The 23,190-nt window shown below is 46.6% G+C and overlaps 1 protein-coding gene across 4 annotated transcripts in view; it reads right to left on the reverse strand.

Annotated features, from left to right (window-relative positions):
* USPL1 (ubiquitin specific peptidase like 1) overlaps positions 1–23,190 on the reverse strand; it is a 462,937-nt gene that overhangs the window by 154,478 nt on the left and 285,269 nt on the right. For all 4 annotated transcript variants that reach the window (XM_069639225.1, XM_069639224.1, XM_069639223.1 and 1 more), the window contains one exon: positions 16,491–16,645. In XM_069639225.1, coding sequence (XP_069495326.1) covers positions 16,491–16,645 — 155 coding nt within the window. The remainder of the gene's footprint in view (positions 1–16,490; positions 16,646–23,190) is intronic.

Consider the following 23,190-nt stretch of genomic DNA (forward strand, 5'->3'; position numbering starts at 1 on the left):
CCCCACCCTACATCTTCACCCGCCCCTTAGTTGCTACTGGGAACCACAGTGTTGTGGAATTGTCGAGATATTGGCAATCACCACACTAGCTGAGTTGTGGACAATGGCAGGTGCACTGGCCACAGGAGTATGAAGGGAGGACAGGTGGGGTTGTGAGGGAGGCTGGTGGAGGTGGGGTTGGGGGGCAGATGCGAAAGGGACCTTGAATGCCAGACATGCCCAGATCAGGACAGAGGCGCATCTAAGGGGAGACTACGCAAGCGCAGCGCCTCAATTCAGGATAGAGATGCCAACTAACCAATTGCACTAACAATTTCCCCCTATGCATACACCTCTCAAACTCCAAACCAAACAACCACAAACCTACAGCACAACAAAGCACACAAACTTCACTACACTGCAACAACAAAACAAAAACAGACTGGCACAACAGTACACAACGACTACCGGCCGCAAACAACCAAGGCCCAGCCAACGGACCCAGCGGGCTGAGGCCGCCAACAGCACATCACTGCCCTCTTGCACTTTTCCTGCTTCCTCCCACTAACTCACCCTCCCTTCCTCTTTTAGAGCCGCCAGTGCGCCACGGGACCACTTCGGTGGTGATAGTGCGCAGTACAAATGTCCTTTAACATTGTGTCACACAGCACCTTTAGTGGAGTGGCACAGGGAAGTCTTTCAGATTCCCCAGAGGTTTAAATACCTTTTCTTGCATAAACTGTTTCCAATAGCAGTAATGTGAAATTGACTACTTACAATTGTAACTTTCTAGACCCAGCACACACCATCTTACAATAGGGTGGTTGAGGGGTTACTTTGTATCCCCTTTGTCTAGCTTCTCATCTAACATTTTTGTGTTACCCTTTCCTCACTGAATGGCTGGTGGCAGTGGCTTACTTTTAACTACCGTGGTGTGCATTTTGAAAAGCACCCCAAGGGTGCCATTTTTGTCGAAAGGGCCCCAGTCTTTTTTCACCATTTCTTTGTGAAATGGTCCTTCTTGAGATTTACTCTGCGCGCCAAACCATGTTTGGTCCCTTTGTTCACTTTGCCTTTGGCGGTATTCACAAGTGAAGCCCGACTCTGGCTCCAGGGTGTCTGGTGGGGGCAGGAAGTGAGGGAGGTGCCCAAAACTCCTAGGAGACCCAAATGCACTCTGTGGTGATTGGCCGGCTGCCTGTCCGGAAAGGACAGCCACCCTGCTGTGTTATTGACAGCTATGCTGGTATTAATGGGAGGAACCTGCATAAAAGGCAAGGCTTTTTGGCTTGGAAGGCAGAGTCGACCACTGGACGAAGGAACTGAAGAACTTGGAAGAGACGTGTGCTGCAATTCCTGGACTGTTGGTTTGCCCGGTGAAGCTCTGCTGCTGTGCTGAAACTCCAAATTTGTATTGACAGAAGTCCCTGTAAAGACTCCTCCCTTTGAGTTGGTGGGAACAATCAACTCCAAAGTAAGCCACTTGGACATCCTCTCAGAGCTGGTTGAATTTCCACAGAGTTGCTGCTGGAAACCGAATAGCCAGGGAGAGGGACACCAGATTGTGTGTGTTGCTTTTAAGCTGGCCAAGAGCTCCAGGAAGACCCTCTGGACTCCGAGGAAGCATGACTGACCGAGCAGTAGCCCCCTCAACAGACTGCGGGATCCCAGATGCAAGGAAAGCCCATCACGACAGCCAGGAACCGTAGTGTTGCTGTTTGCGGTGGACGCGAGGAGCTGAAACACTGAACAGCCAGTTATTTGAAGTTTGCCAATTGAGAGCGGTGACCGTCCCATTGCAGTGCAGGAGTCCCCAGAAGTCCTCCCTCTTGTCCCCACGACTGAGGCCCAGGAACAGTGAGATCTGCAGAGCTGCACAGGAACAGAAGTCATCTGCTGCACCTTTCTTCAACCTAAAGGTACTGTAAAGTCTAAGAGAACTTACCTCTTGTTGTGCAACCACTTGTCCTCGTTGGAGACTTGCTCGGTTGGATGTGTAGAGTTGCTTGCAGCCTCTTTACCTCACAAGCCAAAACAGCTTGTGACCCTACTTTGAATTCTTCTACTTACAAATAATTTGAAAACATTATGCAAGACTTTGTACCTACCTCTGAGAAGTGCTCCAGTTTCACCTAGACCTTTTCTCAATTGACTTTGGCTTAGCCTGGCTCCCTGAATGACTCTTTTTCCCTCTGTGAATGTGTTTGGTCTTCCTTCCAGGAAAGGGTCAACTACATTTGCAGTGGGGGGTTACAAAAGTACTTACCTGCTTTGAGAAATATTTATGAGATCTCTTGTGTCATAAACACCTCTCTTGACAAACAAACCCGTTTCTAAATGCAACAGTGATATATTAATGTCCCCAGCACCCTAACTATTGAAGTCAGCTGAGGGTGTAAGTAGTGTCTGTGGGCCATCCCAAAAGGGTACTTACTGATTTAGAACTATGAAGAGTGTATTTTTGAAGTGTATTTGAGTGTTACTGTTATACTGCACCCTTCTGAAGAAGGCTTATTCTAACTGACAAATTAATTGTTTATTCAAGAAACCTTGTGTGGGTTTATTTGAATACTTGTCATTGTGAATCTCTGTGCAACTCCCCTACAGCTTACATTGACCACTCTTGAGATAAGCCTGGCTGCTCAACACACTACCAACCTAAGTAGTACAGGCTTATACCAAAGGTTGGGTCCCTATTGCTAGGTCAGTTTTTGTAGTGCACCCAAAAGGTACTGCATACAATCTTTGCCTAACAGGTCCCACTAAACTTGCTGGAGGCCCACTCCAGATGGTTCCAATACTGCCAGCTCTCATCCAGTGCAATAATACGACTAGGAATACCTGTTAGTGTACAAATTGAGGTGCCTTGGAGAGTCCTATTGGGGAATAACTTAACAACTGAGTTGCGTCAAGCACCCTCAGGCCTCCCAGTGAAAGGATGCAGGAGCAGACTAGAATGGCCAGAGAGGCAACTTTAGATGACTCTCAGTGGGAAGTTACAGAAGTTCCTGTAACTCCCAGTCCACAGGAAGGGTACCCTTCTAATTCCAAGCCAAAGAACGAGACAAAGGGGAAATCCAAGGTCTCAGGAAAGAAGAAGGGTGTCACCCCTGCTCAAAGGAAAAGGACATCCTCGAGAGGACAGCCCAAGGTCAGACTTGTGACCCCTCCACCAGATGAGGCTGAGTGGGAGGATCAAAAAGAAAGTGGTGAATCAGCTACTGCTGAAAGAGGCCCTTCCCTATGTTGGAGATCTGGATCCTAAAGATCATCCTGTAGGTCAGACTTCAGCAGAGGTCAAAGAGAGTGTCCTAATCTTGAAGGACTTTGCCAACAGGCAGCTTGCCAGCTGGAAGGGCAAGAGCCAGGGAAGCACAGGCTGTGCTGGGAGGATGGCCTCCTCTACAGTGAGCCTATTGAGTCGACCTCAGGGGACTACAGAAGACTTGTAGTGCCCCAGGTGGTGAGAACCCAATTTCTACAGATAGCCCATGACATCCCACTGGCTGGTCACTTAAGTTTTAAGAAGAACAAAGAAGATCTCTCTGTATTTCTACTGGCCCAAGACAGGGTTGAATGTAGATAAATTCTGTAGAAGCCGTCAGACTTCTGGCAAGAGTGGAGCCAAGAATGTGTCACCCTTGGTGCCTCTCCCAGTGGTTGGAGTTCCTTTTGAGAGGGTGGGGATTGACATTGTTGGTCCCCTTGACCCTCCCATATCTTCAGAAAACAGATATTAGTTTTGGTAGACCATGCTATCAGGTATTCTGAAGCCATGCCTATGACGGCTGTTACTGCTCAGGCAGTGTCTAATGCTCTTTTTTTTTTTTACCAGAGTTAGTTTTCCGAAGGAGGTCATTTCAGACAGGGGAACCAATGTTGTGTCCCTCTACATGCAGACCATGTGGAAAAACTGTGGAGTGACCTACAAGTTCTCAACAGCCTACCATCCCCCAAACCAATGGGTTGGTGGAGAGGTTTAACAGAATAATGAACAGCATGATTGGTGCTTTAGAGGAACCCCTTAAAAGAAAGTCGGACCTTCTACTGCCATGCCTTCTCTTTGCTCAACAGAGTGCTTGACCCCAGGTCCGGGGAAAGTCCATAAGGTATCGGAAAACCACAGTGGTGCTATTTGCGAGAGCCGCTGAAGCCGCTTTTTGCCACTGATCTGAAGTTTGCCCATTGCTGCCACCAACCTTCAATTCGTAGTGCAGGAGTCCCCAGGCGTCCTCCCTTTTGTCCCAACGACTGAGGCCCAGGAACAACAGGATCTGCAGACCTACACAGGAACAAAAGTCAGCTGGAACCAATTTCTTCAAACCAAAGGTACTGTAAAACTAAGGGTACTTAAATCTTGTTTTGTAGCCTTGCTATTTCTCAGATGAGACTTGTCTTGGTTGCTTTTGCAGAATTGCTTGCGGCTTTGCCCCTCACATACCTTCCAGCTTGTGGCCCTACAGTGATTTCATTTTCTACAAAGACGTCTAAAACATTGTGCAAGACTTTTTACTCACCTGCAAGAAGTGCAGAGTAACAGAGTAACAGTTCTGCAGTGGACTGTGTTGAAGTCTCTCTACAGTCTCCATTTCGCAGGTGGACCCAGAACTCAAAATCTCTTCCGTGCCGTGGAGCGGCCACCGAGTACCATAGAGTAACAGTCCTGCAGGGCTGCCTGTCTGCTGTGGACCACTACCACCGTTCTCTAGCTCCCACTCCAAGCCCCTAACCAGCGTGGATGTAGGTGGAAGGCCACCTCCTGAGAAGTGCTCGCAGGCGGAAGGAAGAAGAAAGAGCGTCAAGAGCCCCCTCGCTGGACGTAGTCTCAGAGCCGCCTACTTCCTATGGGGAGCGACCACCGCCGCTTCCCCCAGCCTACCTACCACAACCAAGCGGGATTCAAGCTTTGGCTCCGGCTGCTCCAGTTGAATACGCAGGTAACAGCATCGAGGGACACCCGGAGGCTCCAGGTAAGATCCGGCTACCATCACCCTTGTCCACTCAGCTGTCGACCCAACCCCGTCTCCTTGGGCACCAAGTGTCAGGATGTATTGACCAGACGAAACAGTACTCTAACACTCCTGATATTTTGGACCCCATTGAACACACGGTTGAAATCGTCCCCGTGGATATTACAAAGAACCTTACTTTGTTCTCGCCTTCAACCCCTGTTACTTTGGCCCGAAACAACCCGAAACCTAAAGTATTGAAAGAACCATGTCAGCCTCAATCAAGCCTTGGGGATCCGACCACTCTCACGCTGCATATGCAAACATTACAACCCTCGCCCAAATCCACGTTGCATCTAACAAGAAACAATGCCCTCTTACCGGTGGAGAGCAGACCGATGGATGCCTATGTTGAACCCGGGGCGTCGGCGGCTTGTTGTCTGGACGAACCTCTGCCCCCCTTCCACTCGCTCGCATGGTGCGCGGATGGCGCTCTCAGAGGGAGATGTGGAGTGCCTTGGAGCGGCGTCTCAGTCTGATCAAGGACTAGTGGCGAGCGCACTGAATACAGGGGGTGGGGGGGGAGAGGACCCGTCCTTCCGCCTACAGCCGTGCCACTCTGCCCCTCGAAAACAGAACCACCAAAGAACATTTCATCGACAAAGCAAATGCGAAGTAAAAGTAAAAAGCAAACTGCTTAAAATGCAAAACGAGGGACCAATCCATCAGCACGAAAACATGCAAAGCCGCTATTAAGGAAATCACAACAAAAGGCCCAGCATGGGCACAGGACCACTGAAATCTCAACAAAACGAAAGCACAACTCACAGACTAATCATTGCGAGACCAAAGACAAAGAAAGAATTGGTTTTGCAGTCTACAACTAACAGCAGGACAAAACTCTTAAAACCCCCGAAGCGGGTGTATAGGAAGATTAAAGGAAATTGTCCGTTACTGTCAGCAAGCTTGAAAAACTTTTTCTTAAAGCAGAAACTGATTGGCGATGATTTGCCTGCTACACCTGTCCACGACCTTTCAGATGCAGAACTCCTGGAGTGAGCTGCAGATGCCTTGGAGACAGTTACACTTTCTTCCTTACAGGCTCAAATCAGAGAGAGCCACGAAATCACCTGTCCAGAAATACCATCTGTAAAAGCACCCGCTCCATCTGACCCAAGCCTGGAAATCCCTAGGCTAGCTGAACAGAGTAGGAGGGCAATTGACATACGAAACACTGTTCCAGGGAAAACGTCTTCACACAAAATACTGGATCAAAGTATTAGAACTCCAATAAATTCAAATCAAGATCTGGTTGAGAAAGTTCCAGACCGCCCCAGCATACAAAGCAGAAAGAATACATCAGGCTCCGGCCTACAGACCAAAACGTGACCAATACTCTCACCTACTCTCAGTACCAGCAATTCAACAGAGCCAAAGCGGGCGGCACCAGCTTTGAAGTACTAGCCCCAGAAGCCTGGAACGCGCTTCCACTCAGCTTAAGAAACGAAGAATCCCACACAGTTTTCAGAAAGGTGCTAAAAACAAAGCTATTTAACTAGACCACCGCCAAAATGTACTGTTCCTCTCTTACCATGGAACACCAATTGTCATTAACATGTATTCCTGCCTATGTATTATCCTTGCTATTTTGTATCACTGTTTCTGTCTAATCTGCCATCTTGTATTAAGTGAATATTCTGTAACAGCGCCACGATGCTCCAGGGCCGCTGGGCGCTTTATAAATTCAAATAAATAAAGTGGTACCTTGTCTAAATGGTCAGAGCCCTGGCACTTCGACTCCACACCTTGCCAGTTCTCCACAAGATGCGAGTTCCCCTGACCTGGACCTTGTGAAAGGCACAGCACTCAACCCACAGACCATTAACCCAGTACACTCTCCGGCTACACCAAAAAGGAGCAGCAGAACCTTTAACCCACCTTCCACGTCCCCTGTCCAACTTGGAGAACCGTGAGTTGGTACAGAACTCTCCCCAAAGAGGTGATAGAAGATCTGAGGGCCATCAGGACCAAAGAACAAACAGTACCCCCAAGGAAACCGGATTTGATCTCCATCATGTCAACTGTCACCATCGCCCCCTTCTCAAAGTTATATGAAGGAATAAACAATACTATGAGGGATCATACTACCCTCATAGCCATGATGCACACCTAGTCTTTTTGGAAGGCTTCATCACAGCCTTGGAGAAACCTCCAGACCTGGCACATAAGCCCACAATACCTTCTCTGGACATAGGCTGTCAACCTACAGATCAGGACGTTAACAAAAGCTTTCCCTCCACTAAAACAACTTCGTCCTGCCAAATAGATCTCACGAAAGAAACATTTAAATGCTCAACGCAAACACCTACTTCCCCAAATCCAACACAAGTTAAAAGGAGTAAAAAAAAAAATGATTCCAGGCCAGAAAAGTGCTAAACTCGTTGCCAATCAGGCAAGAGGACCAAGCAACGGATGTGTAGTTTTGAAACTAGCAGACCAGTTGCAGTGTTCTCTTCCCCCCCACCCACCCGCCAAACAAACCCGTAAGGTGACACTCGAAAACTGCACTGAAGAACCTACCAACAAAGACTATTGTATTTTTGAGAAAAGAAACCTCAACCCTCCTGGGCAAAAGGACAGAATAGTTAGTTGTTCAAACGGGGAACCTACCTATGGGCCCAAAGGAGCGGGACCTAAAACCTTTTGTGATGATCGTTCAGCTAAACGGGCAACCGAAAAGGTCTTGGTAATTGAACGCTGCCTCCCACTGGGGCCTTTGGTGACATCCATGGCCCGAGAAACAAACCTCCCAGACATAGAAGTGAATCGTCAGATACTCTTACGGACCTGATCAATCTTTCACAACAGCCAATCGAGGAACTGGAGGAAGACGACTTGGCCGACATACGCCCGAAACCTGATACTCAACAGGAATCATCAGAAACAACGATAAGAGCAGTATGAAGTCCACACGTGCCCAACCTACCTCGATTTCAAACACTATCAGAAACAAGAAAGGGCACAATAAACAAAGAGTGGCCACCTGCCCTCCGCTCTACCCAAGGATCGTCGCGCACTATAAATACGCAAGTCCAAAAGCCTAAACCCTTGGCTCAGGATCACGGATGGACATCAAGGGAGCAGAATAAGTTGATAAGTAACCCTTGCACCAGCGTAATAAAGACCTACCTAACAACAAGGCAGGCGTTGCCAGCAACCACAGACATTCTTCAAAGGTCAGGCCCAGAAGTTCCATTTCACCCAGACGTCAGTGTGATATCCCCAGATACGACCAAAATGCAGTACATCAGAGAAACGATCAGAGAGAAAACCGGTTGTTTAAGTTCAAATCTATATTCGACAAAAGTAAAAAGCTAATCCTGAATCGTGAAACAATCGTACAGATTTTACACAGCATTCCAAATTTGTGCCAACTAGTGTCCGATGACATCAAAATCGTGGAATTTGGCATAAAACATCGAACGGACTGTCTTCCTCCACGTACCATCTCAAGTGGTACGAACAATGCCGTCTAAAGAGATAGAAAATCTCTGAATTTTGGGATTGGACTTAACACCAGTCGAACAAGCTCGACCTATAGCTCCACTAAGGGAACTTTCAATAAACATAGATAACGACCAGCCTCAGAAAGTATGTGAGGAGGCATCAAGTCCTACTTAAGAGTTAAAATGAGCCTCAGACACAATTCGAATAGCTGACTTATCTGGACCCATTGACCATAGGAAGAAAGCGGACTGGTCCAGGATCGGCGATTACGATCACGGTTATCCAAGAGAACAGGACCCTAGAGTCACAAACACCTGGGCGGTCTGTGGAGAAAGAAAAACTATTCCCCAGCCGAAGACCGGTCATGGATTCAAGACGCATTTTGTAAAATAAGAGCATAGCCATCCAGTTTGCTCCAAATGGCCTCCCATGACACCCAGGCAAGTACACATCGGAACTTGGAGCCACCTGGCATCGCCCAACCAGATAAAGTAAAACCATTGAGGTTGGCTTGCTGGAACACCAGGGGATGTCACCATCTAATGACTCCTAGCGACATAAACCTGGTCGATTACGGTATCTTATGCCTACAAGAGACTTGGTTTGTTAACTGCCCATATATAGACGGCTATTAAGTAACTGCAGCATTGGCCGCAAAGGGAGAGAAAGGTCGTCCCTACTCTGGCCTTTTAATAGCAGTTCGAATCGGGGGTTTGTCACCAAAATGATTCACTCTGACCTATTTTGTTTGGCAATCATTATCGAATGGTCAGCGAACTGTGACGCCAGCAAGGGAAAGAACACTGGAAACTTGTTAGTAGTGACATGCTACTGGAACCCGTTAGCGATTTCAGATGTTAAATTTATCGAACTGGTCACCTCAATCCTTGACAGCTCATTGGCAGAAAACGAGATGGACCATACTCTAATTTGCGGAGATGTAAACGCTGTCTTCGAACCTGCAAAGAAGCTGCAAAGAAGCTTACGAAGCCCCAAAAAGCAACCTGTATGGCCCTACAAAGAGGTAAAAAAATGGTCAAGATTTATGAAGGATAGAGACTTTTACCAACTAAAAAAAGAAGGAGGGCATTGACTGTATAAACAAGCCTACATGGGAAAGAACTTCAAACCCCCGACCTGGATCACATTTTTGTCACTTTCGATCTTTTCCAACTCGACAATCCTATCACTGTTAAAAGAACTACAAACAGTGACCATAACCTCTTAGAATGAAGGTTACATCAGGTAAACACCAGCTGGCAATCTATGACGAAGACTGGGGTGGAGATGAACATTGCTTGCAATAGATTGCGCCTGAAACCTGAAGATGTAGCAGTCATAAAAGCGTATTCTGCCTCTAGAATTCACGGCAAAGCCCCGCAAACAATGATTGACTACAGACCGTTGCTAACTCCATTCAATAGCTGCCCTTCAAAAAAATAGCAAAAACACCTTGCGCCGTCACTCATTTGATCCCATCTTACTTGAGAAAAAAAAAGGCGGCGTATCTAACAGCAGGCTGCAAAATCAAAATCTTAGCTTTAAAGCCAAAGCTGCAAGAACCATCAAAGAGTACAAATCTTGGATAATTAACCAGACACATGTTGCTACAGCAAGACGCTGAGCAAATGTTAAGAACTTTCAGTGGAAAAGAAATCCAAGCATTCTGGTCATTGATCAAAGGTGCCTCGAATACAAAACAGGCGGTCCTATCGAATAGCGTGAATGAGAGGACTCCACTCTCTCCACGGATCTAAATCAATCCCATGTCCCCGAGAACTCAAACAAAGTTGGCGTATCGTGGGCTTGTGAGTATGAAGCATCTGACATCATGGGAAAAATAAAAAAACTTAACAAATCAAGGGCCCGTGGCACAGACGGCCTGACAAACGCTATGTTAAGGGAGCATCCTTACGTATGGTCGCTTTTTATCCAAGCAGTTTTTAGTGACATCTCTAAAGGAAGGCTAATTCCAGACTCATGGAAATTAGCAATAATAGTTCCCACTTATAAGAAAGGCAACAACTCTGACCCAAAGAACTTTAGGCCCATAGCGTTGCTGGACGTGATAGGGAAAATCTTCAGATCCTTCCTTTTGGATACATTTTCAGCTTGGACTTTACACGCGATCGACCCATTCCAGACTGGATTTGTTAAAACTGTGGGTACTTCAGCAAACATTATGCTACTAAGCATATTGAAAGACAAGACACTCCAGCAAAGGTCAGATCTTCAAAGTATTTGTGGATTTTGTCCAAGATCGAGTCGATCGCCAACTTCTATGGAGCTAGATGGAAGCCTTAGGATGCCCAGAAGTAGTAAAGGGCCCTCTGAAAGCGCTCCATACAGACAGAAAAATCCAAGTTCGATTAAATCAAGGAGGGCTCCGGTCATCCCAAATTCCAAGACACCGAGGAGTAAAGCAGGGATGCCCTTTGGCCCCAGCTATATACAATTTTTTCACCTCGGATATCCATCACTTTGAGCCTACATTGAAATCCTTCCCACCATCTATGGGAGGGGAGAAAGTGACTTGTTTGATAAACGCGGATAACCTCATTGATTGATCAAAGAAGAATTAGCTTGCAAAGACAGCTGGACAGTTTGCAGAGATGCACCATTCTAAACCACCTGGAAATAAACCAATCCAAGATCAAAGCTATGTGTTTCAAACGAGGCAACAAGAAGACCGAGCCCTTTACATGGATTGGACTCAAATCCAATTGAAAAAGTCGAGACCTTTTAATATGTGGGAACGACCACTAACAGCAGCCTGGTAGAGACTCCGTTTCTTGAAGACCTACAAGTTAAAGCCAAACAATTGACCAGCCAAGAAAAAATCATGGACGTTAAATTTGGCAGATTCTCATTGGCGGCAGCCATAATGTATTACAAGGGAAAAATCATCCCCTCATTAACATACAGCACTGACGGTATCCTGGGCGCGATTAGAATCAATTATCTGGAGAAAATAAACTTCAGTTCAACTCGATGTGATTCGTAGAGAATTATCACCATCATCGATCGAAGCAGCAGTGGACTGGAAACGCCTGACCTTATACCGAAAAAAAATTATACCAAATGGGCCAAAGGTACTGGGACTAATCAACAGGGGAATCGTGAACAAATCACCGCTGCGACTGACCTATTGGGCCAGCCATCTTAAGACAACCCTGGCAGACTTGTGCTGCTCTGAAGATGATCTCATCGTATGCGTGTGAAGGAAAAACTGTTTTGTGCTGACTGGATTTTCCAGACCGTCGCTACAGGGAAACCTTCATGAGAGCACGCCTTAACCTAATCCAAACTAACGAAATCTTGATCATAAGAGGACTGAGTCAGTCACCCGGCTGTCAATTCTGCAAGAACGAGGTAGTGACAATCAATTAAACACGTGATCTACTGTCCTGACGTGACTACCGTGCGACAGCAGTTTCTAACACCTCTTTTCCAATCTCTGCAAACATTGGATGATGACCAACGAAGGTCCACCCTGATGAGTGGAACTTCTACCTTATGGGTGACTGCTGTAGTCAGATTCATTCGGAAAGTCTTTCCACCAACTCCTGCAATCCTCCCGATTAACTTGTAACCTAAGAACTTAATGACGGAAACTTTTAGAACATTTAATTTGATGGGAAGAGGAAACCCAACAGTGGATATATGGGATCAATATGTATGTTTGTCTTTGTAAAAATTGCAATGCAATTTAAAAAAATAAATAAATGGTTCAGCTCACCTAGACATTTGCTCAATTAACATTGGCGGTCCTGGATCCCTGAAAGACTTCTATCCTCTGACATTGTGCTTTATCCCTCAACAAAAGTCACATTCTATAACTTGTGTAGCTGGGAAAAGGTTAATTTACTTTGCATTGGGGGTTGAAAAAGTACTTCTCTCCTTAAGAATATTTGTTAACCATTGTTTTAGTCCCAAAACCTTTTCTGTGACACCAAACTCAGTATTGCTCTAAATGTACCTGTGATATATCAATGTCCACAGTGTCCTAGTTTTTTAAGTCACCTCAGGGTGTATGAAGTGTGTGACACATCCCAAATGGGCATCTACTCATTTACAGAAACAGAGTGTATTTTGAAGTATATTTTTTCTGTTACATATATTTACTCCCTTCTAAAGAAGGCTTATTCAACTGACTCTTAAAATAATAAATAATTTTTTAATCAAGAAACCTTGAGTGCAAATGTTTATTTGTATACTGGTCACTGAATCTCTTACAACCCGACAGCTCACATTGACCCCTCTTCCCCCCCAACACCCGCCTTAACCTGCTTTTGCCCTCATCACACAATAGCCTGGCTCGGCCTGCAACCCTGTAGTCCCTTACCTCGCACTCAGCTTGTGGACCTTGCTTCCCCTGCACTCTGCTTTCCCCTGGCAATTGCCTTTTCTCTCACGGGCCCGTCGCCCTGACCACCAGTACTACTACACCCGAATGCACTTCACTTTACTGAATGTCACAAGGCCTAGTAGGATCATTTTTGTTTTGTCCACCCTGTTCCACCACCCCCTTGTCATGTTGCAGTGCGAAATTCTGTATAGGTCCATTATAAATACCCAATAGATAAAATAAATGTGTCTCCCAATATAAGCCTGGCTGCTCAATCCTTTGGTTAGTACAGACTTATACTAAGAGTTGGGGACCTGTATACCAAGGGATAGTTTTATAGTCTTACCTCTAGGTGGACTTTAGGAAAACTAGCCCAACACCGATCAGGTTCCCCATAACAAAATGAGGAAAAGGTCAGGGGAGTGAAGCTAAATGCTTAATTTCTCTGTAAAAGGTCAGGACAGTTTCAAAAACAAAAAGCAAAAAGTTTGGGGGTCCATAGAACTATGGAGGGAAAGTTGCCAAAGAAATCTTTCCTAATATCGGGCAAGATTTCTGTCTTTTTCAGTTAGAAGTCTGTTTTCCAGAAAGTAACAGGCATATCGTCAGAGTGGGTACCTTGTATCCGGCCTGTTTGCTTAAATCAAACATGCGCTCTTCTGGTGGTCGAGAGATTGCTTCTAACTAGCGTGAGGTTCTAGAACTTGCAAACCTACACAGGCCTGCAAACCTACACAGGCCTGCTATTCAAACGGTATTCTTGTTTTTGAGAATCCCTAGCTTCACAATGGGACAGGTATCTGCCCTCACAATGGATGACCAACACTGGTAAGATTGTGGTACCAACAGAAGTGTTATGGAGAGGTTTAAAACTCCTAATCATGTTTCCGTTGCATGAACATGGAGCCCCTAAACATTTGGGGCTCTCAGGCTTCAAAGAATTAACATGCACTTTAACTAATACTATGTTGGGATCTACTCCAAATATGTTAGCTAGCTACTATGAGTGCAGAGCATGGCAGCCATAATATGATTCAACCTTAAAAGCTCCAGTTGTGCAAATCTAGCCCTAAAACCATTTTAACTGCCTCCTTGGTGAATTTATGGATTCAATTGCATACAGTTTGCACAACATACCAAATCTGATAGAACAAAGACCAAGGTTACTTTCTGAAAATGGCCTACTACCAGCAAATTAGTATATTTAGATCAGCCAACGTGCAGTCAAATGTCAAACTTAGGTAGGTCTGTGTAGGTACAAGACAAGACTTTAGAATACTCTGAACTCGGGCATGACCCCAATCTTTTAGGAGACTATGGCAAAAGCAGGCCAGTGAGGGCCAGTGACATACATGGCAGCAACTGAGAAATACCAAACTGTGGAGATCTCTTCAGCAAGAGTTGAAATACCCACAAATGATCCAGGGACACCACAATCCTAACCGGCCACTGACCTCGTCTAAAAGCAATACCATCTTAAAACAAAGTTCACATTTTTTCGCTGGGCTTACGCTCTTAGTGCACAAAATGTACATACTTTTACAGGCTTCACTTTAGAAAAAGATGTGTTAAGCAAAATTGTATGGAGTAACCCTGTGGGAGATTACAACAGTCGTGTCCTCTTGGTATTAGGTAACTCACATATTGGTGTACGTCTGTACTACACAAGTTAGTAGAGTGACTGAGCAGCCAGACTTGTCAAGAGGCGTAAATGTGAGCTGTAGCGGTGTAGCATTGAAATCCACAAATACAAGTATCCAAAGAACACTTACACAAGGTTTTCTACTAAAATAATGTATTTAACAGTCAGTTTTAAATAAATATTCTTTAAAAAGGGCAGTGTGCAACAATCAAAAGAATACACTTCGTAACACGTTCAAGATAAGCAAGATAAGCAAGTAGATACTCTTTAGAGATGTGTCATACACACTTCCTACACCCTGGGGTGACTTCAAATGTATTGGTATTTATAGATCACTTTTTGCACTTGGTAAAATTCTGCGGTGGTGGAAAATGAAAGGTTAAAGGAAGGAAAGCAGGTTAAACATTCTCAGAGCATGTGAGCACTTTTCAATCTTCCAATTAAGTCTTTCCGAGCAATATTAGTTCAAAGCCAATGTACCACCTATGAGGGACAGTTAGAATCAAAGTCAATGGACTAGAAGAGTCTGCAGAGTGCCAGGACAGCCAATGTCATGTGAACGTCGTCTACGGAGCTGAGGCACTTCTTAGATAGCACAAAAGTCTTGCACAAAGTTACAGAGTTTGTAGAAAATCACTCTAGGGCCACAAGCTGTTAGGCTTGGGAAAGTCAGAGCGAGTCAAAGAGCAGCTGCTGCAAGTCTCAAGTGAGTTACTCAGTTATTCCGGGATAAAAATTAAAAGTCCAGCAAAAGAGCTGGGGGTCTCTACAGTTGAAGGGCATTAGCACAGAAATGAGAATTATCCCCAAACAATGAGGAATTGAGGAGAGGATATGGGAGGTGATTAAAATGCAGTAATGGGACAAGGATGGTTGTTTTTAGGAGCCCTAGGTTCATTGTAGGGGGATAACAGGGCGCCGTATTTGAGAGATTAACAGACCCTCAACTGATCAAGAAGCAGTGTTCCCCTACCAAGATGCTTCAGCAGCATGTTCTGCACAGCATGCATCTCACTGCAGGAAGAGTTTTTTTTTTTAACCTTTTAGGGCTCTGAACTAGAGAAGGTGATTTAGTGCCTTTACAGAGCTCATGGTGCTCGGCCAGGTTCACACACTGGTGCAGTGTTTGCTGCCTATAGCCGAGGCATCAATCATGCTGAAAAAAAAAGTATAAACTTTTTTTCCTCCTGCTCAGTGGATTTTGTCAACCTTCGTGTAAACTGGTTTTAAGCATTAAAGACCAGTTCGCCAATTTGTGATAAAAGGCAGTACAACTCATAATAAAACAATCGTACATTATCACAGGTTTTTTCAATTAAAAAACAATTTAAGAAAATACAGTCAAACCCGAATATGCTTTGCTCTAATTGAGAACATTATAAAAAAAAAAATTCAAAGCACAAGCTTTTGCCAAATTATGAGCTTTTGAAAGGAATTATCACAGTGTGACCAATAACTTAAGTGAACATAGAAACTGATTTCAGTTTCTTCCTGGCCAGGGAAAAACTGACAAAGGTTAGGGAGCTCTACCATATTGCGCCAGAGAAATAGGTTAGTCTTGGTCCAACTACCAGTTGGAATTTTGCAAGCCATTTCTTTCCACAAAATCCGGATCAAATAACTCAAACTGTCCACTTGAATGTATGATTCGTAGTGTGCAGAATGTGTCCTTTTGCAGTTAAGCTTGCCCTCAAAGAGCAGTTACCTTCTCTATTCAATTTCATTGTGTATCTATCCCCCTGAACAATCCTTGATGGGGGTTGTAGAAAGGTAACAATTACCCACAGTCAATGGGTCTAAAACGCTTGATCGAGGTTTAGTCAAAATTACAGGAGCAGACATCCAGGACCATACAAGAAAAGGCTGCACCCGGTTTTGAAAGCTTTAGGAATGTACAAATAAACCACACCCACTGCTGACCCTTGACACTCTGGCCCAAAATCTCTAATCAGGCACGAACTCCCATTACAAAATAATGTTACTGTACAAATAAATGCATGCAAGAAAGGATCATTTCTAACAACTGCAATTAAGGAAAAAAAGCAAATGCACCGAGTTTACTTACCATCTGGAGTCAAGACCCAGGTAGCAAAATGATTTGTTTGGTATTGGATAACCACAGTTACTTCATAAGAACCCCCTTCAAATTGAAACGAATAATCCTTCAAGTTACCATGTGGCAGTCCTTCAGAGAAGTGCAACATGAACACAGCAGGCACCCTAAAAGAAAAGCACTACACTGTCAAACGGCATAAACCTGATTTGAAAAGCTCTTAATACAAGGCAAATCACAAATGTTTGCAGCTTTCTTACCTGACTTTCACAGGGTTTTCTTTTCAAGCACAAGTGAAAATAAACTGTTTTTGCACACTTTCAGATTGCATGATGTTAAAATTAGATAACCAATTGAAAGGAGGGCGCTGACCGAGCCATAAATGTTTTGTGCATTTAAACTATATTTCTCTTGAAACTTGAAAGCTTAAGAGAAAGTTTGAAAAGGGTTAATTTCTGCATTTGAATACAAATCATTTTGTCAAAGCAATGTTTTGTGTTTTGCTATAATAAGCACACAGCAACTTATCGTTTGTCTCACTAGATTATGAATAAACATGATAAAATGTTGGTTAGGGAGTGTTGAACAGTTTTTTTTAAAGTCCAACTAAGGCTTAGTAAAACCATACAACCGAGACAGTACAAAACTCCACTTAGTATAAGGCTGTACCACCTGAGTATTCGGTAGCATAGACAGAGCACCCAGGCTCATTTTAGAAGGGAGCGAGTGTGCGGGAAGGTACAAAGAACCTGTAGCATAAAAATGGTTCCAAAGAAACACTTCCACCAGAAGTAGGGCTTCCAGATTTCCGTTTTTACTGATTTTTACACATATACAAATGGAAATCAATCTGCTTTCTGTCCATTTATAAAAACAAAACACGTCTGTCTGGTTCCCTGCGATGTCACTCACATCTCAGGCCAATCACATTGCAGATTGGCAGCATGGAGAGTGTAAAAGTTGTACAAATAAAGCATTAAAACTGCTGACAGCATATAGCGTAAGACAGCAGCAGTCACAGAAGCAACCGTTTTTGTTACGGAAAAAATTGAGCTGGCATTTCTTTCCTGTATGGCTGTATGCTAAAAAAAAAATCATTAAAATAAAAGCAGAAAAATACTGGTCGCAAATTCTCTTTTTATATGACAAACATAAAAGTGAATGAATACAGGCAGAAATAATAGAAAAATAAACAAAACCAGAAGCCTTAATTATAACAAATAAAGGTTTATTATAGACCAAAGGATTTCCGGGCTATGCAGCAGCGGGCTGCACACACCTAGCTTGACCAACAAAGCGTAGCTGGTGTTATATGATCAATAGAGGCGCCCCCTGCCTTCTAGGTAGAACCCAGTAACCTGCACCAGAGGCAGAGATGTAACTATGCTTGATTAGACTAGAGAATCATGCAATAATCCAGGAAACACCACTAATTAAACAGCCTGTTAACAGGTTACCCATGTGCACTCTTTCAGGACAGTCTCAATGCCGTCGTTAGTGTTTTTCTGAAATACAACTAAGGGCTTAGTAAAACCATTCAACTGAGGCAGTACAAGACTCCACTTTTAGTATAAGGCTGTACCACCAGAGTTCAAGGTAGCGTAGACCGAGCAGCCAGGCTTATTTTAGGAGGGAGAGAGGGCTGTAGTAGCAGTACAAATGAAATTGTAATACAAATGGCCCAAAAACACAAACACAATGTATTGTAAAAATAAAGGTTTTATTTAAATAGATGTAGGCCCTGATAAATCATGGAGTAAATAAGTACTATCACACATTATATGTAATCACAATTATCAAAAGACAACACTGTTTGAAAGTGCACAGACCAAAGCATAGACCTTATTTGGAACACCCAACAGTAGCTCTAGGGAAGTCACAACCTTTTCATCCACATTCAGTATAGGTCACGCCTATTCTTGGTTACTTGCACAATTACATTCAGTAATGCCAGGGCAGTAGAACCCTGCCAGTTGTACAATTACTTAGTAATAAATCACATAATCAGTCAACTCGACGTAACAAGTTACTTACCTGTAACTGTTGTTCTCCAGCATGGGTCTGGCATGGAATTCACATGCTCATGAATATTCCCCGTCAGGCTGGGAATCCTTGGTGAAGCAAAAAATCAGTTTGTTACGTTTCTGAACTTTCTTTCTACTAATAACCAATCACTGGTCTCAGGGTCACTCTGCCCCCAGCCAATGACTGCCCTCTACCTAAGCCCCTCCTCTGGCAGCCATCTTCAGATTTGGTAGCACGTTAAGTGGCAGTAGGACCAAGAAAGAGCCGAAGAGGGGTTGGAGGGAGGGTTCGCATGTGAATCCATGCCAGACCCATGCTGGAGAACAACAGTTACGGGTAAGTAACTTGTTCCTTCTGCAGCATGGGGTCTGGTATGGATTCACATGCTCATGAATACAAGAATACATAGCAGTACACATGCACAACCAAAGAGGCGGCAAGGCTCAACATTAAGCATCCTTTACCTCCTCACCAGGCTCACCTTCAAACAAACAGGTTGCGCAGCACTGCTTGGCCGACTCTGGACTCCCCCTGGAATCCAGATCAACGTGGTAGAAACTCGTGAAGGTGTGAGTCGATCTCCACGTAGCAGCCCTGCAGATGTCCAGCAGGGGTACACCAGACAGGAACGTCGTAGTAGCAGCGATCGCTCTGGTCGAATGGGCTCTCAGACGGCAGGGCAATTGTCAGTTTGCCAACCAGTGACAGTGCATGATGCAGCCGGAGAGCCACCTGGAAATGGAAGCCTTGGAGAGGGCCTTCCCTTGGTTCACAGCGCCAAAGTTCAAAAACAGCTGTGATGTCTTCCGAAAACTCTTTGTGCGGTCACGTAGAACTTTAGCCCTCTAGCCACATCCAACGAGTGCAAAGTCCTCTCAGTCTGCGACAAAGGTGACAGGAAGAAAACAGGCAACACCAAGGGCTCGTTGAGATGGAAGTCCAACGGCACCTTAGGCATGAAGGAGGGGTGCGTCCTCAGCACTACCCTTGTCTCGTGGAATGTCAGATACGGAGGCTTACAGGAGAGGGCCTGGATGTCTCCAACTTGTTGTGCAGAGGAGATGGCTACAAGAAACGCTGTCTTCCACGATAGGAATTTCAGCGGTGCTGAATGCAAAGGCTCGAATGGTGGCCCCATGAGCCTGGTCAGCACCACATTGAGCTCCCACGCCGGGGCCTTCACCGGCGGGAACGAGCGGAACAGTCCTTTCATGTACTCATTCAGCAGGCGTTGCGACCACAGCGACGACTGTCCCAGAGTTCTGGTGTAGCGGGAGATAGCCGCCAGATGAATTTTGATGGAGGCATGCACCAGCCCTGCCTTGGCTAGCAGCAGCAAGTACGGCAGAACTTGAGGGGCCGTAATCCGTAGAGGGTTGATCTTCTGTGCACGGCACCAGACAGAGAACCTCTTCCATTCATGTCCATAGCACTTAAGAGTTGAGGAAGCCCTGGCCTTGGCAAGCACATCCTTGCAGTCCGCCGGGATATCATAGCCTACGCATCCGTGCTGCAGGAGCCAGGCCTGTAGTTTCAGCGATCCTGGGTCGCGATGCAGGATCGCTCCTCCTTCCCTGGCGCGAAGATGCAGATCTTGTCTGTTGGCAACTTGACTGGAGGGGACGCTGACATGTCCAGAAGGTCCAGGAATCAGATCTGCCTCGGCCACGCCGGTGCGACGAGGATCATCCTGCACCGGGACCGTCTAAGTTGACTGATGAGTCGCAGAAGCAACGGTGGGAACGCATAGAGGAACAGGCCATCCCAGGGGAAGGAGAATGCATCCCCCAAGCTCCCCGGCTGGGGAAACCTGCTGGCAAACCTCCTGCACTTGGTGTTCGTCGCTGTTGCGAACAGATCGATCTGGGGATGCCCCATCTTCGGAATAGATCTACTTGATCTAGGTCAAAGCTCCCACTCGTGGCAAGAGCACAGCTCCCTGCTGAGTGAGTCGGCGACGGTGTTCTTCACTACTGCCAGGTGAAAGGGTACCAAGAACATCCCCTGAGCGACGGCCCAGTGCCACAGATCCTGCGCTGCCTTGGAGAGAGCCGGGGATCTGGTGCCCCCCTGCTTCCGGATGTAGAACAGGTGGTGTTGTCGGTGAACACCCGTACCAATTTGCCCTTGAGGGACGGAAGGAAGGACCCGAGGGCCCAGAACACGGCCCGGAGCTCCATGACATTGATGTGCAGCGACCTCTCCTATGGGAGCCAGAGGCCTCTTGCGCGGAGATCTCCGGTGTGCGTGCCCCATCCCTCCAGGGAGGCGTCCGTCGTCAGTTTCCTGATGTGCTGGGGTCTGGAAGTCCATGCCCGCCACGAGGTGCGCATGGGTGCCCCACCACCAGATCGCTTGTCGGAAAGACTTGAGGGAGATCTTGTCTTCGAAGCTTCCCACCACTTGTATCCACCGGGCGTCAAGGAACTCCTGCAGCGGCCGCAACCTGCACAGACGCACAAGGTAGATGCACAACATCATGCCGAGCAGGGACTTGATGGACCTCACCTTGGCAACTTCCATGGTCAACAGCCGTTGTACCTTGCCCAGGATGGCTTTTATACTCTCCTCTGATGGTGAAGCCAGCCGCGCCACTGTGTAGAGCCTGGCTCCCAGGAACAGGGCGTCCTGCGATGGCACCAAGCAGGACTTTGCATAGTTTATCGAGAACCCCAGTTCCGTGAGTAGGACGATGGTCCTTGCTGTGTGGTCGACGGCGAGCTCTCTTGACTTCGCTCGGATAGGGGTAGACGTGGATCCCCTAGAGGTGCAGCCGCGCCGCCACCAGTGCCAGGCACTTGGTGAAGACCCTTGGTGCCGAATTCAACCTGAATGGCAGTGCCTTGAATTGATGGTGCCGTCCCTGGATCACGAAGCGCAGAAACCTTCGATATGATATGGCATTTGTAACGCGCCTATACACAAGTGTTTCAAGGCGCGATGAGGCAGGGAGGGGGGAACAAGGGGAAGACAGACAACGATCCTACTAGGCCAGGTGTCATTCAGACCGCGCAAGTGCAGGGGTAGGGGGAAGGGAAAAGTGCAAGGGGGAGGGAGGGAGTGCAGTACAAATAAGTAGAATAGAAATAAATAAATAGGGCCAGCTGGTGGCAAGTGCAAGGTAAGTGCAGACAAGTGCTGGGGGGGGCTGTAGTGATACAGAGACAGTCCCGCAGTGCAGGGGTTGCCAGGGAGGCAGTGCAAGTGAAGAGTGACTGGGCCCAGGACCGAGGTCGGTGAGAGTGGCCCAGTTGCAGAATCAGTGCAGTTTTGGTGAAGAATTTAGCAGGGGAGAGGGAGAGAGAAAGCAGAAGTGAAGAGGAAGGTTTTGAGGTGCTTCCGGAACCGGAGATGGTTCTCCTCAAGTTTCAGGGAGGCAGGAAGGCTGTTCCAGAGGGAGGCCCCTGCCGCGGAGAGAGATCTACCCCCAGCTCGTTGCTTCGAGAAGCGGCTGACCCTGAGGGAGTTGGAGACGGATGAGCGTAGGGCTCGGGAAGGAAGATATTTAGGAAGAGAGAGTTGAAGGTATTTAGGCCCCAGAAGGCCTTGTGGACAATGCAGAGGGTTTTGAACTTAATCCTCGCAGCCACTGGGAGCCAGTGTAGAGATTTCAGTCCTGGAGAGATACGGTCCCTGGGCTTGAGGCCAAGGGCAAGTCTCGCAGTTCTGTTCTGGATGAGTTGCAGAGGGCGGAGAGTGGAGGCAGGCAGATTAAGATAGAGGCTGTTACAGTAGTCCAGCTTCGAGAGAACCAGGGCTCGGGAGACAGTGAGCTTCTGGGGGAAGGAGAGGAAGGGAAGAATACCTCCGAGGAGGTGCAGCTGGTAATGTGACTTCTTAGAGACGTCAGATATATGAGGAGAGAAGGAGTGTGGAGTCGAAGATGACCCCGAGGTTTTTTGCCTTGCAGGTAGGAGCAGGAAGAGGGCCAAGAGAGGCCGGCCAGAGAGCTGCAGGGAAGGAGGGAGTGGGTGTGCCGATGAGTAGGATCTCAGTCTTACTAGCATTAAGGCAAAGGTCATTGGCAGCACACCATTCCTGGATAGCAGACAGACAGTCAGAGATGAGGGAGGGAGAGGAGGAGGCTGAGGGTAGCCTGAAAATGAGCTGGGTATCGTCCGCATAGCACTGAAAGTTGGGGCAGAGGGCGGCGATGCGGTGGGCAAGGCGTGCCAGATACTGGTTGAACAGCCAGGGAGAGAGATTAGATCCCTGGGGAACGCCACAGGTGGAGAAAAAGATGTCAGAGAGGAAGGACCCAAGTTGGACCTGGGAGGGTCGATTGGAAAGGAAAGAGGTCAGCCACGCCAGAGCCTGACCAGTGATACCCAGGTTATCACGGAGGCGGTTGAGCAGGATGGCATGGTTGACAGTGTCAAAAGCAGAAGAGAGATCGAGCAGAATGAGAACACACGGAGTGTTGGAATCGAGGTTCAAGAGCAGGTCCTCACGGATGTTCAGGAGAGCAGTTTCCGTGCTTCTGGCCGCTCTGAAGCCAGATTGATGGTCATGAAGACTATCAACAGCTTCAGCATGGAGGTTAAGCTGGGAGATGGCCAGTTTCTCCAGGAGCTTGCCCAGGAAGGGAGTGATGGAGATTGGGCGATAGTTAGCCGGACAGGAGGGGTCGGCAGAGGGTTTCTTAAGGAGAGGGTGCACAAGGGAGTGCTTGAGGGGGGGGATGGGA

Source organism: Ambystoma mexicanum, chromosome 7q (assembly GCF_040938575.1).
Source record: "Ambystoma mexicanum isolate Mex_15411 chromosome 7q, UKY_AmexF1_1, whole genome shotgun sequence".
Taxonomy (NCBI): domain Eukaryota; kingdom Metazoa; phylum Chordata; class Amphibia; order Caudata; family Ambystomatidae; genus Ambystoma; species Ambystoma mexicanum.